This window comes from Aspergillus niger (genome assembly GCF_000002855.4).
Source record: "Aspergillus niger supercontig An08".
NCBI classification, from domain to species: domain Eukaryota; kingdom Fungi; phylum Ascomycota; class Eurotiomycetes; order Eurotiales; family Aspergillaceae; genus Aspergillus; species Aspergillus niger.
This window is the reverse complement of record NT_166524.1, coordinates 741,763-754,198: the sequence shown is the minus strand read 5'-3', so window position 1 is coordinate 754,198 and position 12,436 is coordinate 741,763. Positions and strand designations below refer to the sequence as shown.

Here is a 12,436-nt window from a genome sequence, read left to right as displayed (position 1 = left end):
GAACACAGAAGAGTTAAAATAAAAAAAAAAGCGCAGTTGAAAAAATCGAACAGAAGAGTCATGTAGTAGGGAACAAGGGTAGTGGCTATTCAAATATGGCTCAAAGGGGATTCTCTATTCATGCTGTAGACGCCTTAAGGCCCTTCAAAGACCCCAGGCTCAAGGCCAGACCCTGAGAACGGCTTCTTATCCGCACAAAGCCGGTGATCGGCCCGTCCTCTCCCTCCTTCTCGATGCTCAAGTTCGCAAGGGCATCCTCACCTGTGACAGTCAAGTTAGCGGTTATCCAGAAAGCGAGGATGGAATGAATCTCGCGATGGGGAGATCTGTTACTTACCAAATACGCTCCGGGCATATAGATTGGCACTCAGGAACCGACAGTCGCCCTTGAGAGACGCCTCAGGCGTCAAGCATGCCATGTTGGTGCTGTCCATCAGCTGCTTGAGGAACTCGCGAAGGTTCTTCGCCTTGGAGTTGATGTTGACCTTGTTCTCCCATTCAAACTCGGTCCACATCGTCCGGAACTGCGTCTCGGTGCAGTGTGCCGGCTGGATGTAGTCCATGATGTCGGCATGGATGTCATTCAGGATAACAACATGCGACTCCGTCGAGCTCGCCCCGTCGTACACAATGTTACCGAAAATCACACCCGTGTCCGTCGACGACACCTTGACTGTAGCCTGCACATTCAAGAAATCGCGAGGTCCAAGGTTGTGCGTGGTGGGCCGCTCCACCACCTTGAGGTCTCCGAGAGTCGCAAACTCAACACTCAGGTTCTGGAGGGTCTCAAGGGTCTGGTTGACCAGGAGGACATCCAGGACGATATCGAACTGGTGAACCGTGACATAAGCCTCGGCGTATACCGGGTCTGAGAAACCAGTGAGTTGCACAACGCGGCTCAGCTTCGAGGACACCGTCTCCACAGTTGAGTCACCGCCAGTGGCCTTGGCCAGATCCAGCTCGATCTCCTCAGCACCTTCAAGAGCTGCCTTCTTGGTGAATTGCCGGATGGGGATGGCATCGTCAACTTGGACGGCAGTCTTTGCCTTCTCAACGGCCTCCTTAGCGGCCCTCTTCTTGTCTTCCACTTGAACCATGGCGCGGAAGGCTTTCCGGGTGTCTTCCAGGAAGGTAGTTTCCAATTCCTTCTTCTGAGAGAACTCTGCAAGCGAGCGCACACAGCACATGACGCGGTCCACGGAGTCTTCGTCGATGGGAGCCTTGACGAAGTGCGACTGGCCCACTCGGATGATGGAGATCATGATGAGCATAGCCTCTGCACGCAGGGCGTTGGTCCGAGCAACATCTTCGGAGACCTCCGAATGGCGCATCACCAACTTAGTAAGGGTGGACGAAAGCACAGTAGCAAGGTAGTAGTCGCCATCCAGGATCAGTTGACGAAGAGGGGGCTTCTGGGCGGCCTTGACAGCCTCAAGCCGAGCAGCCGCAGCAGACTGGCTGGTCAGAGCACTCTCGGTGGCATAGGTGCCGTCAGCCAGCACCTTCCGTGATCCGGTCGGGGCTGACGGCTTGGAGTGGCCGTTAACCTGCTCCTTGAGGGCCGCATCCTCAGGGACTTCATCAAGAAGTCGCTGTTCCGAGGCAAGAATGGGGATTTCGCCGAGACTGGCCCTGATCCGTTTCCAGGCTTCGCGGATATCCCTCTCCTCCAGAGAATATTCTCCGACAACCCACAGGACACCCCGGTAGACCTTGCCGGCACGGACTTCGCTCAAAGTAGAAACCAGGCGATCAACAATAGAGGTTCTGAGCGCGGGGAACTTCTCCACGACTTCCTTGACGAATGAGATCACATCAACGGCGGAGTTGTTGTTGAAATCAGCGATGAAGTCCATCAGAAGATCGACAACGCTAGCTGCGATCTCCGAGAACTTGATGGCGCAGTTATGTATCGACTGGATCAACAATTGACGATATTCGCTGTTCTACAAGGTTGTTAATATATTTGTATACCACCAGCAAACTGTGCAAGCCTACCTTTTCATATTGTTCATCAACAGTCTTGGCCAGTTCCTTCTTGAGCAGCATGACAATCTCTTCGACATTCTTGCTCGAAACCATCTCCAAGGCAATGCCGAGGGCTTTCCGACGAACGTCGATATCCGGAGAAGAGAGGACGCGGAGAATTTCCATTGTAAGGTCATCAAGGACACCTTCGTTGCGGATTCGTAGCTGATCGACTCGGTCAAGGACGATAAGCTTGACGTTGTTGTCAGCTTCTTTGATGCACAGTTCGATCAACTTGCTTGCTGCGGCCTTCACGGCGACGGGGTTGCTGGTGAGTGCGGTAAGAGAAGTCGCAGCTTCGTAGATGACAGTACTTGTTGACGCATCGAGAAGGTCGAAAATCAGGCGCAGGTACCGTGCCTACTAGTCATTAGCAACCGGCTGCAACGGGTTTGATCTCCGGAAGCCCACCTTGTTCTGAGTGTTCTGCACAGCATCCTTTCTGATGAACTCCAGCTCAGCCAATTGAAGTAGTTCGTCCGTGTTCGGGATGCTGTCGAAGGTAGAAGCCAGGTACTCCAGGGCCTTTTGGTGGCTGATGGACATGAGGGCCGCGAATGCATTGCGCTTGCAGGTGCCATCGGTCTCCGTATCGAGGAACGCCTGGATAAGCTCCGGGGCGTCGGGGATGAGCGACTCTGAGTGCTGGAAGATGGAAGCGACAGCCCACACAGCATTCTTCCGGACATATGCGTGGCGGTGATCCAAGCAGGAGCGTGCGGACGAGAGGAGGGGTTCAATGAGTTCCGGTTCTCGGAGCTTGCACAAGAATCGCAGGGTGTTTCCTCGGACGTATTCGTTGGGGTGCTGAAGATCGTTACGGATACCGTTACTGCGCAAAAAGATCGTTTGTTAGATAGAACGGCCTACAATGTCGGGATGCGCCATGTTTCCTTACCAGACCAGGATCATCTCTTGCTTCAGCTTGCCATTCGCGTCGAGTTTCGGACAGATCTCATAGTAGAAATATAGGAGTTTCTTGAGGGGCTTGCTTTTGGACGGCATGACAAAGCGAATGATATGCATGAGCAGTTGGGGCATAGGGTCGCCATTGAGCATGATTGTGATGATCCGCCTCATTGTCTCCATCTTGGTCTCATCGGTACCCTTCTCCAACTGCAGCTTCAGCTCCTGCAGAGAGGGCTGATCAGCAGTGTTGTCCAGGTGGACCAAGCTGTATGCATTTTCTAGGAAGGACGCCATGGTGATCGAGCGGTGCGAACGAATGGCCGGTACAGGGAAGGGTTCAGGAGGGAGGAGAGCTGGAAGCGGTCGTCAGTACAGGTGGTTGTTTGGGCCGGTCAGGGGGGAAGGATGGGAAGACGGACTGGAACAACTCTCCCCAGAATGATTCGATAATAGTAGAGGGAATTAGATTAGTGCAAATTGTCTCCCCTCACCTGCCTAGCATTCATCAGAGCGAATGTTGACAATCCGGGGACATTGAGTATCAACCTGGCCATTTGCGCGGCGGAGCAAGCTGTCCGGAGTGTGTGGATGACTAAGCCCGCCTGGACCAACCCTGCAAACCAGGCAATTCCATCCAGGCACGCGCTACGAAGCGTTCATTTCCAGCTTCCCTTTTTCGTGTCAAGCCCCAGACGTTGTCGCTTGAAGTATTCGAAAGATGTCGACCCAAGGCGAACCATTCTACCTCCGCTACTAGTAAGGATGATTTGTGTGTGGCCCAGATTTCCTCAGCTGCTGACAGTTCCGCAGCTCAGGTCACTCTGGGCGGTTCGGACATGAGTTTCTAGGTAGGTTCCCCGCGATGGTCTACAGCTCGAGCTTCCCTATTAACAGAGCTTAAGAGTTCGACTTCCGTACCCTTGGCGATGGCCGTAGCGCTGCCGTGCGATATGCGAACAACTCCAACTACCGCAATGATTCCCTGATCCGGAAAGAAAGTGAGTGCTAGGAAAGGGCCGTCCGGTTCTACATCGATTCGCTAATGGGCGATCACTACAGTGTGCGTGAGCGCGTCGATGATTCAGGAAGTGAAGCGCATCATCAAGGAAAGTGAGATCATGAAGTGAGTCAATCAGTGGGGTTCAATGGCGGTTGGTGGGGGTAAAAAGATGCTGATGCGACGCAGGGAGGATGATTCCAAATGGCCTCAGAAGAACAAGGATGGACGTCAGGAACTTGAGATTCGGCTCGGGAACGAGCATATCTCCTTTGAGGTATGTCCATCGCCTCATTGACATAGATACTAACAGACGGGAACCTGACATCTGTTGTAGACTGCGAAAATCGGCTCATTGGTGGATGTGACTGAATCTGCGGACCCGGAAGGCCTACGAGTCTTCTACTATCTCGTCCAGGACCTGAAGGCCCTCATCTTCTCGCTTATTTCGCTCCATTTCAAGGTAAACACAGCTCCTTTGTCTCTTGCTACTCTATGAGTATCGAGTCTAATTCGGTAATAGATTAAACCCATCTAAATGGTGGTGGTTGTGGGAACATGAAATGAAACGGTTCAACTTTCTGGGATGAATAATAGGCGTTTTCTATTTGACTGCAGCCGTGGCGGATATACTACTAGTGCTACTTTTTCTTTTTTTTTACTTTTCCTTTTCCACATTCCCCCAAAAATTTGTCTGGCAGTTTGGGTTGCTTGAAACGAGGCCCGATGGCAAAGCGACTCACCGAAAGGCGATGACGCAATGAGAGCTTGCCACTTAGGGCCAACGTAGCGGAAGAATTGGAATACCCAACGACGTGTATGTGTGTGTGTATGTAGGTGTCTGAAGTGTTTGATGTGTAAAAAAAAGAGCCGAAAACGGAAACAAAAGCAGCGAGAGCAAGCCATTGCATAATGGGGATTATTATTGTAGCGGGCCACGTCCGTCGGGACGAGCGTCAGAAAAGCTGCAAGGGAGGCCGTGCTAGACGTGCAAAGGCTGCAAAATACTGCCAAATGCCAGAAATGCTCGAATAACCGCCCGAGGCGCCGTTTGCCCCATTTGCCTCCCCCGCGCTCGCATGATCAGTTGGTCGATTCCTCTTTGGGCAGTGCCTCGCCCCGGACTGACCACCAAACTAAACGAACCTCTTCGTCCTTCCTCAATCCTTTCCTTTGGCTCCTTCATCCCCGATCTCTCCTCTTTCTCCTCTGCTTGCTCCCCTTCTTCTCTCCCTAGACTTTGCTTCTTTCCGCTGTCTGCGCCCTAACTATTTGCCACCCCGATCCGCTGTCGTCCTCCCCGTACCCATTCTAGTTCGCCCCCTCCGGTCCAATAAATCACCCCTATCCTTGAGCTGCCCTTACACTGTGCTTGTATCAGGTTGTCTCTTCCGCCTGATCGTGTTTCACTTCTCCGCCTATCGGTGGGAACCTACAATTTTATCGATTCCGATGTCATTCCTTCCTTAATTAGCCTCCAATGCCGACTCCGAGTGATAACACCCCGCCCTTGAATGCTTCAATCGCAGAAGAAATCTCCGCTCGCTCTACCTGTCCCCCAGAGGTTGAAAGAGAGACATTACATACCAGAGAAGAAAGGCCGTATCCCTGGGTGTCGGCGTGGGAAAGGAGAAGCACCAGCGATGATGCTCCCGACAACACGTTTTCGCCAACCGTCCCATCAAACCAGACCGCCTTAACGCCATCAGATGGAACTCCCTTTACTTCTACTGATGCGGACCCCGTGAGGGGCGAGCCAGTAGCCAGAGCGCCCACGAAGGGCGTGGGTAGATCGGAAGATGAACCTGCTGCGGGGAGACTGAGCCCTGCTGCGGAGTCATCGTGCTCCTCCGGCCCATCATCTCCAGTCACCCCTTCATCGGCCACTTCTCTACTAAGCTATGAATTTTCTAACATTCGGGTATGGTGGCCTACTTTTATCCTTCCCGTCTCTAGGTCCCCCTTGCTGATTGTGCTAGCTGTTACCCAATTATTCGTCGTCTTTTTTGCGACCGGGAAGTAGATTTACTGGCACGCAGCAGTCAGACAGCCATGTCTACAGCGTTGATGTGGAGATCAAGCACGTTGATATGCTTGAATCTTATCTTTGTGGATACCTCCGCATACAAGGTCCGTGAGCGCTTGCACCAGCCCGCTGTGGCCCATTCTAATCTTTTTGCATCAGGTCTTACCGAGGATCACCCTACTCTAACAACGTTTTTTGAGGGCGAAATCATCGGAACCAAGCACACGTTTAAAACTAGAAATGAAGCATGGGGCGCGACCGAAAAGACTGACATGCAACATTGGGGACGGTTTCCCGCTTGGCGATCGCAGGCGAAACAGGCGAAGAGACCGGATTTCACATTTCGAAATTTTGCCCAGCGTGAGCATCTCTTCATGCGTTGGAAAGAGTACTTCCTCGTTCCCGATCATCGCGTGAGGTCGATCTCCGGAGCCAGCTTCGAAGGCTTCTACTACATATGTTTTAATCAGGTGGAGGGAACGGTTGCTGGGATTTACTTTCACGCCAAGAGCGAAAAGTATGTGTCTGCCTCATCCCAGTGGTATTTATGACAGACAAAACTGACTTGGTTAATTGCTAGGTATCAACAACTCGAACTCAGACATGTCAAAGACTACGGTTGTGCGCCAGCCATGGAGTTCCGTTGATCTTCTGGCGGATTTGTCCAGTATTCGATTCTACTACTGCAAAAGGATCTCATCTACAATAACATCCTACGGTTTCACATGACTCTACATTCTAATGGGTATTATATGGTCACGTTCATTTCCGTGCCTCCCAGCCGCGATGGCTGATCTGTTACGGTTATACTGTCGGAGTTACTATTACCCCGCTCTGTTTTGACTGATGTCTCTTGACGAATTTTCTTCCGACTTGTCTTCTTCCTTTTTCTCTCTTCTATCGGCGCAGGCTTGGATGATACGATATGGTATGGAACGGAACTCTATTCGCCAAATTTATCCTCGCACTTTTCTATTTTCTTCAATATGACGCAGCGCAGCACAACAAACGCAACACAACACACTGTATCGTCTTCTCTCTTGACCGTGAGGACTCTTATTTGATATACTAGGCAGCGGTATCGGGGCGAGCGCAGACTCGACTTCCTCATTGATGTCTGCTTTTTCATTCAATTTAGTTGTTGCTTCTTTTCTCAATTATGACCGGTTTAACTTAGTTCCGATAGCGGTAGCGTTGGCCTCCTTGTTGTGCAAGGGACAATTTTCTCTGTTTTCTTGACTGTCTGAGTGAGAAATATATATTACTATTTTATCTATCTATTTCCACTACTACGCTCAACTATAGCTATTAAGTTCTTGGCTGTGCTACGCATGTGTTTTCAATTCCAGGTATCATTCAAAGGCACCGAGTATACCTTGCTATCTAATTCTACTACTAGAGGCTCACAAAGTTTAAGGGATCTAAAGAGTGCCATCCATAGTACTCCGTATCTACGAACGGAACTTCTTTTTATGAATCATGGACATGTCTAAACAACTTAATACAATATCATGTATTGTAACTAAGAGCACATCGAACATGTTACCAAAACAACTTCATAAATAAATACTCTTTCGTTTTCTCGAGCACTAATATAATGGTAACTGAAAATAAAAAAAAGCCCATCCCGAGAACTGCAGCACAGAGCACATATCTTATATCACATGGCTATATCAATGGAACCTCCCAAAGAAGAGGAGTACAGAAGCGGAAGGAAAAGAAATTCAAACGAGACAAACACTACTGATGACATGACATGTAGGACCTGAGGACAGTAGGTAAAATGAATGTTAAGTTTTGAGTCGGGGTATCAAATGCAAATTTTTATGCGTGTATGAATGTGAAAGGGCTGAGATAGATAATTGCAAACAGAGATTCGAAAATCTGGTGAAGATGGGTTGAACAGACAATATGGGGACATCGTGATGGATTGGTTGTCTGTGTGGAAGACTGGTGAGATGATGAACAGAGATACAGATCAGGTAGATCCAGATGCTGGAAGAGGGATCAGGATGATCATAGATACGCTGAGTTCTGGCGACTGCCTGAATGGGAACTACCACCGCTATTGTCGCTGCCAGGCGTGGCTGGCTCGAGTACGACTTGCTGGCGGATGGAGACGATCCATTCATGCTGGAGGAGTTCTGCTGCAGTGGACCGTTTATTGGGGTCACACTCGAAGCATCGTCGGAGGAAGTCGATACCTAGGTCGCTGAGCTGGTCTCGGGATGGCAATTGCGGTTGGTTGCCCTGGGCAATGTTGTACATGATGGCCCATTCGTTATCCAGAGTGGACCAAGGGCGACGACCCGTGGCCATTTCTAAGATCACGCATCCTAACGACCAGATGTCGACAGCTCCCTGGCGGTGGATAAGTTTTGTGGTATCGCCGCGAATCACCTCGGGTGACATGTACATTGGGGTGCCGGTCATCGTTTTCTGGTTCTTGCCCCAATTGTTGTGAGCCAGCTGGGCGTCCTTGGGCACTATAGCGTCCTTATGACCAGCGCCAGCGAAGGCATCCATAGGGACAACGGTTCTGCCCTGACGAGCGATGATCTTTGCAGCTCCAAAATCGACGTATTTGATGATACCGTTATGATCAAGCAGGATATTTTCAGGCTTGATATCGCGATGGATAATGCCAGCCTGGTGCAGGTACGCTAATCCCTCCAGCAACTGAAGAGCGTAGACCATAATGACGGTTTCATCCTCGACACGTCCGTGCTCAAGCAAGCTGGCAAGGGACCCACCAGAACAGTATTCCATGAAGATGTAGACCTTATCGCGGTGCACTTCAATACCGTGGTAAGAGACGATGTTAGGATGATCCAAGACTTCCAACACACCCATCTCATCACGGATTTGCTGGGCAATTTTAGGGATAAGTTGGGGGTCTTGCAAACGGATCTCCTTGACAGCCATGAGGTAGTTGCTGTCAAGGTTAATTCCAGCGTAAACGGACCCAAAGGTTCCTCCACCAATGAACTGGCCCTGTTGCCATCGCAGAGTAACGTTCGTAGCCGAGGATGAAAGCACCGTAAGAGACCTGTCCGCTTCGTTTGAGCCCTCTAGAACCCTTCCCAATGCTTGGCGTTTAGCATCTTCGTCAACGCGTCTCTCCTCGATCTCGGTAAGATGAGCCACGCGCTGCTCCCGAACAAGCTTGGCTGCCTCTTCATCTGTAAGGATTCGCCCTGCGCCCATTCGTCTCGAACCGCCGCGCTCTTCCAAGCGTTGCTTCTCTGCTTGAGCCGCACGAGACGATCGAGCACCCATGATATCAAAGTGAGATATAAGGAGCGACATGCACCCGGCAACCTTCTGCCTCAGTCGACTATACTGAGCATCATCCATAGACAGGAGGTGCCTGCTGGAGGTGATAGCCATTGCAAATTCCAGAGCAGCAACGGCCCACTTGAAGGTTTTCCTGTCAGCAGCATCACAATCATCACAGATGAACGAAACCCAGTCGAGGGACAACTCGACAAGTCTATTACTGTTCATTGCGCGTCTATTGGGATCAACGTTTGAAGAACGCTTCCCGAACTCGGTCGCAAAAGCATAGCATGCTTGGACTAGATCGTGGTTCTCCACGTCTCTATCCTTGAGTTGCTCCCGTATCCGGGCAACACTATCCATGATAGTCATTGATAGCTTGAATGACGTCTTCTTGATCTTGTTTAGCTCCACGTTGACCCGACCAAGATTGGCACGTTGCTCGATGGCCATATCGAGCTGAATACCAGTGAGATGAGTCAGCTCATGTCTCGCATTAGACAGCCGCTGCTGCGTCCCTTCAACCACAAGTCGCAATTTGCCCAATCGCAAGTCCGTAGGCTGTTCCATGATGCCCAGCTGCATTTCTTTGCCAGCCCAGGAAAGGGGCTTTTCCGGACGAACCACGAGTATATACGGTGCATGGGGTGTATCCTTGCTGGTGTCATCCTCACGAAATGATGTGCCTAGGATAGCTTGGATATCTGCAGGGCGATCCCACAATGCAGGGTGCGCAAAGAGATAGACGCCCTTTTGACCAACAGAGACGTTTGATTTGATCATAAAATGATCCGACACAAGCAACGACTCCAAAAAGTCGTATGCAATGTCAGCCGGCAAATTGTATTCCGTTGCATTTTCGAACAGCTGGCGCAAGAATCGGGAAAATCGGTAAAGCTTCCGTTGCCGGATCCGAGTTGAGTCCAATACGCTTTTATAACGCTTGTCCATGTCGGCAGGATCCTCGTCATGGCGAGGCTGCAACTCCCGCTCGAAGTGGTACATCAAGCGTTGGATCGACTTGGCAGTCAGTGCACTAGCTCAGGTTAGCCATATTGATATATCGCATAGTGTGAAGGTTGTTCGTACCTAAACTGCTCCGCGACCTCGATATCTCCGCCCTCAAGTTGTCGGCCGACCTCGTTGGAAAATTCCCAATCCTGTTCTAGAATCTCCGCTTCTTTGAATGTGTTCTTATTTGCAGTCAGCTTCCAGTTCAGAAGCCGGAAGTAATACTTCATCGCATCCAAGACGACTGCGTCGAAACCGTCATCAATGCAAGGGGGCAGGTCCCACCCAGGCTCGGGTCTGGCGATATCCAAATAATGCCGTTTGATATCGACCGCCACCTTCATCAAAATCTGGAACTGCGATATCATTTGATCGACTAAGATGGCGGATTGCGAAGCTGGGTCTTTCATATTCTTAGCGTAAGATAGTCGAACCCGTATAATTTCCTGTATGAGACGAGACGGGAAATTGATAAGAGTAAGAAGTTCTTCGATATAGGGAGGTAAGTGGCGTTTGGCGAAGGAACCGGCATTCTCAATTAATGTATTCTTTGCTTTTTGGATGACTTCTCCAATGCCGTGGAGCATGTTATGTTTTCCTTGCAGCGTTTTGAGGCCATCCTCCTTCATGATGCGGTCAAGGAAGGATGTTTCGTCGGAAAGGTCGCTATTGATTGATTTCGTTCTCGATTTGCTGAAATCCAACTCATCGTTTCCAACCCATTTCTGCAGGATAGCGAGCTCGGTGTTGATCAAGATGGTCGTGTTGTGCCAGGCAAAAACAGCATCGCGACTCGAGTGATACTCCTCTGAAGCGACTCTGGGGTGGGCAGTCTCCAGCTCCTTGTGAGTAGAGTAGAGGCTTTCACAACGTTCTATCTGTGCGACAATATCCTCAACCTGCTTGATGGGTGGCTTCCCGATCTCTGTTTCACCTTTGATCTCGAACTTGATAATTTCTTCGATGATGGGGCCAAGGCCAGCCCTCGCTTCTTCAATGAGTTTCCTCTGCAGTGCAACACTCCTTCCACAGGTCCTGGCTCTGACACCCAACCATATTGCGTTGTTCTGGGCCGACGATCGTTTTGATTCTGTAGAGCCGAGTAATCGCTGTTTCTCTTGCTTCACCACGTCTCCCTTTAACACAGACGAAAGCATAGAATGCCACTCCAGCCTCTCTTGGTTTCTTGGGTTCTTGAGTTCCTCGATCGTCGGCTGATTGTCGTCGGTCAGGAAGAGTTGAATATCCGGATCGTAGGCATCGTCTTCGAAAGGAACCTCCGAGGATGGTGAGGGTTCTTCTAGGTCCGAGTCCCCGACCGTCATGCTCATGTTTTGAGCCTCATCGAAATGACTGTACCAGGCCTGAGGGTCCGCACGAATGCGCTGGACATACGCCTTCTCCTGAGCTCGGTACTGTGCATTGGGATCGCGTCTAGAAGTTCGTTTCGTTGATGAGCTCCGTTGGCGGTCATTTTGGAAGCTGATATACTGAGGTGGGCGTCGTTGGGGCGCGTAGGTATTGGAGGGCGTCCGAGCGGGGCCGGACGGACGTTGCGGCCTCAAGTCACGATCGGTCACCGGATGGCCATCCATCGGCGGAGCTTTCTCAAGAGCAGCAGAAGCACCTATACTGGCCCCGCGGGCGCGTGTGGGCGTGCCGGTTGCCCATGATGGCAGGGCAGACGCAATGGATGGGGGAGGGGACGAGGAAATGGTCGTCGCCGGGGTTTGGACCTGGGTGTCGAAATTCTCCGGGAAACTGGAGTTGGCTCTTACAGCATATGGCTGCTGCAGAAGCTCATCGGAGGACCCGGAGCCATCCGAATCATGGTTGTTTAAATCAGGATGCTCCATGATCGGAAACCCGCGGTCCTGCTGAGATTCCATGTCGCATGTCCGACGTTTGGAAAGCGGGTTGGGAGGGAAGCCTCAAGCGGATAGATAGGGGGGTGTGGCGGTGCACGTCTGTGCTACTTATCGGTTCCGGACTGGGGATGATCTCGCGCAGGCGTACCAGTTGCATTCAAGAACTTGAGGTGCGGGTGCTATTACAGTTGAAAGACAGGACAAGTTAGATGACTTCTCTGCCATTCAAGAGTGAAAGCAGTGAAGCATCTGAGGTATAAAACGAGTGGTATGCTCCAGATTGACAGGGCGGAGCTTCAGCCGGAGGTGGATTATTCC

General features: G+C 50.9%; 4 protein-coding genes across 4 annotated transcripts; 2 read left to right on the top strand and 2 right to left on the bottom strand.

The window, feature by feature from the left end:
* Positions 1 to 118: 118 nt before the first annotated feature.
* An08g03270 (uncharacterized protein) lies at positions 119 to 3,231 on the bottom strand (the record flags this gene model as incomplete). The annotated part of the gene is made up of 5 exons (XM_001392407.3): positions 119 to 261; positions 338 to 1,946; positions 1,999 to 2,388; positions 2,440 to 2,860; positions 2,927 to 3,231. The coding sequence occupies 5 exons, from the start codon at positions 3,229 to 3,231 to the stop codon at positions 119 to 121; spliced, it is 2,868 nt and encodes a 955-aa protein (XP_001392444.1).
* Positions 3,232 to 3,655: 424 nt separating this feature from the next.
* An08g03260 (uncharacterized protein) lies at positions 3,656 to 4,433 on the top strand (the record flags this gene model as incomplete). The annotated part of the gene is made up of 6 exons (XM_001392406.3): positions 3,656 to 3,693; positions 3,748 to 3,785; positions 3,840 to 3,935; positions 3,997 to 4,060; positions 4,124 to 4,211; positions 4,272 to 4,433. The coding sequence occupies 6 exons, from the start codon at positions 3,656 to 3,658 to the stop codon at positions 4,431 to 4,433; spliced, it is 486 nt and encodes a 161-aa protein (XP_001392443.3).
* Positions 4,434 to 5,986: 1,553 nt separating this feature from the next.
* Positions 5,987 to 6,607, top strand: An08g03250 (uncharacterized protein; the record flags this gene model as incomplete). Its single annotated transcript, XM_059748943.1, has 2 exons — positions 5,987 to 6,477; positions 6,541 to 6,607. The coding sequence occupies 2 exons, from the start codon at positions 5,987 to 5,989 to the stop codon at positions 6,605 to 6,607; spliced, it is 558 nt and encodes a 185-aa protein (XP_059603960.1).
* Positions 6,608 to 7,976: 1,369 nt separating this feature from the next.
* On the bottom strand, positions 7,977 to 12,139 carry An08g03240 (uncharacterized protein; the record flags this gene model as incomplete). Its single annotated transcript, XM_059748941.1, has 3 exons — positions 7,977 to 8,446; positions 8,510 to 10,275; positions 10,329 to 12,139. 3 exons carry the CDS (start codon positions 12,137 to 12,139, stop codon positions 7,977 to 7,979), a joined length of 4,047 nt encoding a protein of 1,348 aa, XP_059603959.1.
* Positions 12,140 to 12,436: the final 297 nt, after the last annotated feature.